Source organism: Nuphar pumila, chromosome 11 (assembly GCF_984573655.1).
Source record: "Nuphar pumila chromosome 11, dmNupPumi1.hap1.1, whole genome shotgun sequence".
Lineage (NCBI taxonomy): Eukaryota > Viridiplantae > Streptophyta > Magnoliopsida > Nymphaeales > Nymphaeaceae > Nuphar > Nuphar pumila.
This window is the reverse complement of record NC_143259.1, coordinates 12,015,339-12,019,841: the sequence shown is the minus strand read 5'-3', so window position 1 is coordinate 12,019,841 and position 4,503 is coordinate 12,015,339. Positions and strand designations below refer to the sequence as shown.

The window sequence follows — 4,503 nt, the reverse complement described above, 5'->3', positions numbered from 1 at the left end:
TTTATGTGTTGAATTTGTTCTACCTTTTTGTTTAAAAAATGTAAATGTTGAATTGTAAATAATTAGAACTTGCGAATTTTATATTGGATCGATTAATTGTTTCATTTTCCTTTTATATGTATTTTGATATGTACTTTGTTTTTTATTCACAGGAAATATAAATTGTATCATGAGAAATTTTTTCTCGATATTTAATTTTCAAATATTTTTTAAATTTTTTTCTTTTTTTGCGATGGATATATCTGTCGCTAATTAGGCATTGGATTTAGCGACGGATATAAATCCGTCGCAGAACCAGACCTACGCAGAGTAACGACGACCTTGCGACAGATTTTGACATTCGTTAATCTATCGCAAGTTAGCAATGGAATAGGCGACAGATATATTTCGTCGCTAATTAGCATAAAAAAATCATGATGGAAGCTATCTGTCGCTAATCCGACGCTAATCCGTCGCTAAGCTATTTAGCGACGGAATTGGGTCGTTGCTAATCCACAAGATTCTTGTAGTGTAAGAATATGTGTACCGAAAAAACTCATCATTAAGAATGTGCTTACCAGAAAACTCACCTTCGATGAATATAAAAAATTCAACGATAAAGTGTCGTTGATGAGTCACCGAAAATAGCAATTAAAAAAATTGTTGGTTTTTTTTTTTGAAGATGAAGAGAGTTTGGGGACCACAAATAAACCCTAGAATATGCAAAAATGGCTCTAGGGTGTGAATAAACTCTTTTTATACCTCCGAAGTGTTGCATTTATTCTAGTAGAAAAAAACGCAAACGTGAAAGAATGACGCACATTTAGATATGTGGTCTTATTATAGTATTTGCGTAATTAGTAACATATGTGTATGTCTCCGAATAATTAGATATGTGATCTTCTTATAATATATGTGATTTTACTCTATTATTTGCAAAGTTACTATTAAAAGTGGTTCACATAAGTTATATTTGTATACTTTGTGAGGACCGCAAAAAATAATATAGGAATATACATTTAAGTGAGGGTTATAGAAGAGAGGTTCTCACGATATCTAACGAATTTGGTATAAAATATGTGATTTTACTAAGGTATTTGCAAAGTTACGATCATAAGGAGATTCACAATACTTGTTTTTGCACGCTTCATGAACACTGCAAAAAATTAGGTGTGAACATACATTTAATTAATGGTTAAAAAAAATGAGAAGGAAAGTTTGCATGATATCTAACGATTTTGTTATAAAATATGTGATTTTACTAAGGTAATTGAGAAGTTACGATTAACAAAGATGATTGCATAAATAATATAATTTTTTGTGTGCTTGTTAAGAACCTCAAAAAAAATATATACCAATATAAAATTTAAGTGAGATTTTGCCTTAGCCGATGGGCGAAATGCTATATCATGTGAACCTCATGCAAACAGTAAAAATGGCTAAAAAAGTTTCTTATTTGCTGTTTTGTATAGTAGGCAGATTTTAGAAATTTTAGAGCATTTAAAAAAACACATCAAATTTTTAGTACAATACGATTATTTTTAGTTTAAAATTTATTGCTGGCTCCACAGTTGACAGGTTGTATCTTAAAGATAATAGTGATTAGGTGGTGCAGCTCGCTAAAAGTGTGCAATCACATTTTCCCTGTGATCCTCCCTTGTTAACATCCCAGTTGGCGTTATAACGCGCTAGAAATTTAACCAAGATGCTAAATTTAACCAAGATCCTATCTCGGTCCAACGCATCTGGATGGCCACAACTAGTCTCGTGAGAATGTGAACTAATCCCAACCGTTGAACCAACGGCTAGGATCGACATATATATGATGAATCTCAGTGAACTGTTTGTAGCCGTATTAGACTTAGACTACTCATTAACGTGGCCCGGCCTGTCCTCCTAGCCTAGCTTAGCTGTGAAGATTTGGCTCGACTCGTTATTAAAACGGTCAATACTTAGTTCAGCTGCATCTAGGGGTGCAAACTGGTCCGGTTGGTGTTGGATCTTATTAAATATAAATTTAAATCCAGATCCACAACAGGTCTCAAGGTTAAATCCAAATGCAAAATACATGCATTAACACCGGACCCAAAAAAAATAGCACGTAGACAAGTTAATTATTCCCTTGTAAAAAATGTAAATGGGTCAGATTTTGATTCAGACCAATTTCAGATCCAATTAAAATGTTGATCCCAATCCAACCTGAATCAGAAAGTAATCCGATTGAAACAGAATCGAATCGAATCGAATATGATCCGAATGCACATTCTTATTTTATTTAAAAGAACTGGGAAGATCATGTTGGGATTTGATAAAATATTTGATCATATCCGATCCTTTTGCAGCCCTAACTGCAGCAACTCTTTTGTTTTGACTATCGCAGGGCAGACCAATACGTGTGAGTGGTGCTGGCGCAATCTCGCGTTGCATGCAAAGGGAAAGACGTTTTGTCGCTGACTCATGTTGCAGTTTATTGACACGTTGCCTCACGCTACCATTGCTTAATTACCACACACATTTTCGAAAACAGAGAAGGGAGAGTATCCCAAAGAGAGCCCCAGTAATTCTGTTAATCGATTGAGAGGAATCTGTTGCCAGACTCGACGACGTATCTGTTCTTTTTGGGGAGGAAGAAGAAGAAGAATGCAGTCAGCTAAGGAGAAGATAAGCAACATGGTGAGCTCCGCCAAGGAGCATCTCGAAATCAACAAGGCAAAGGTTCATGAGAAGGTTGGTTCTTTCTTGATCCTCTAGATCTCTCTTCTTTTCAAGATGGATGAAGACGTGAGTTTTTTTGTATTGCAGTCAGAGAAGGCGACGGCGACGACGGAAGCCAAGAAGGAGATGGCGCACCAACGCAAGGAAGCTCACGTTGCGGAGGCGAAGATGCACCTTCATGAGGCCAAATTGCAGCACAAGGCCGAAAGAGAGCAAGCAAAGCACGGCGTGCACGGCGTGCACGGCGTGCACGGCGTGCACGGCGTGCACGGCATCCGTTAACCTACCGCCGGTGTGTACCCTGCCAGCTCCGGCACCGCTTATGCGCCGCCTACCGCTGGCACGACCGGTTCTTATGTCCCCTCACAGCCTCAAACCGGCACCGGCACCGGCACCGGCACCGCGGCTTCGAACTAGCAGGCGAACGGAATACCCCCTACTGCCAAACGCGTCTGAATCTCTTCTTTTACTTGTTTTGTCCTTCTGTTGGTGGTGTTAGTGTTATTGTTCTTTTGCTATGTGTGTGTAATACTGCACTGTTCGTGTTTGGACATTCTGTTTTTGTTTTCGTTTTGGTAATGAAAGTGATCAAATCTTCTATACTGTGCTTCATGAGGTATGATGGTGCATGGGACTATGACAAGTTGCAAAAGGAGAGATCGACTCTCCATTTTTAATCTTATAGTACAAGAGAGCCTCCAAATATGCAAGCCCTTGATCGGTTGCCCATGTTTGGTATTTCAGTGACTGATTGTTCATGATTGTTGTGGTGGTAGTGAAACAGGATTCTAGACCGTTGATAAAAAATATGTTAATGGAATCAATTATTCATTAAAAAATTATATTTTAGCAAAATAAAACCTTGGTATCTATTTTAAATAATGTCGAGGTCTGAATACAAAAAGAATATATTCACTCCAACTAAACAAATTAAGAAAATTTAATGATATATCATATTGAAAATGTATCAAATTAAATGAGTTCAATTATTATTCTGAGATTATCCGATAATTTTCATGAGAAAAGGATTAGAAAATAAGAAGTATATGGAAAAATAATTATAGTTTAGATTATTAAAATGTAATGCATATTAATTCTAAGCTTATCAACATCTTTAAATGTTTAATTGAATATATAATATTTATCAATTGGAAACTTTTAAATGAATCGGGTATGAAGCAGGTTTGGTTCGGGTATAGATCGGTTTGAGTTCAAATGTATAATCAGTATAATGAGTTCAAGTGTATAATCTGTTCAAAAGCAAAAGCTGGTTGAGTTTGGTTCTTAAAATATAGAAGGTTGAGTTTGGTTCGGTTCCATTTTAAAATATGAAAAATCATTGAAAAGAAATAATAAAATTAGTGGAACGGTTCAAGAGATTTTAACCCAAAAATACAAGGATTTTTTTTTTAAATTAACACGTTGATTTTCTTTTCTTTTATAATATGTAATAATACATCGCTCTCATCAACAGACTACTTGCTTTAACGCAAGCGTGAGCATATCTTAGCCTCATAGTACCAAATTCAGTACAGAACTATCATTAACAAATTTGATTGAATCATTATATAACAAATCTTATTATAAATTTTTTTATTATTTTAAGTATTTCATCATTGATTTTGTCTTAATTAAAATAAGCTCTAAGGCATCAGCTTGCCCATGCACTAATAGTGTCTTAGAACAAAGTTCGAGAATAAAACATTCAAACCATAAAATTTTTATACCATTATTTATATAAACAAACACAACAAAAAATATTGATTTAAAATTAATTTAATACGTTAGATTTTAGTTAAACCTCTCGAA

The 4,503-nt window shown here is 35.2% G+C and overlaps 1 protein-coding gene across 1 annotated transcript; it reads left to right on the top strand.

Annotated features, from left to right (window-relative positions):
• Positions 1–2,619: 2,619 nt before the first annotated feature.
• LOC149821975 (late embryogenesis abundant protein 18-like) lies at positions 2,620–2,976 on the top strand. The gene is made up of 2 exons (XM_089980202.1): positions 2,620–2,706; positions 2,782–2,976. Exons 1-2 carry the CDS (start codon positions 2,620–2,622, stop codon positions 2,974–2,976), a joined length of 282 nt encoding a protein of 93 aa, XP_089836328.1.
• The last annotated feature ends 1,527 nt before the right edge of the window (positions 2,977–4,503 follow it).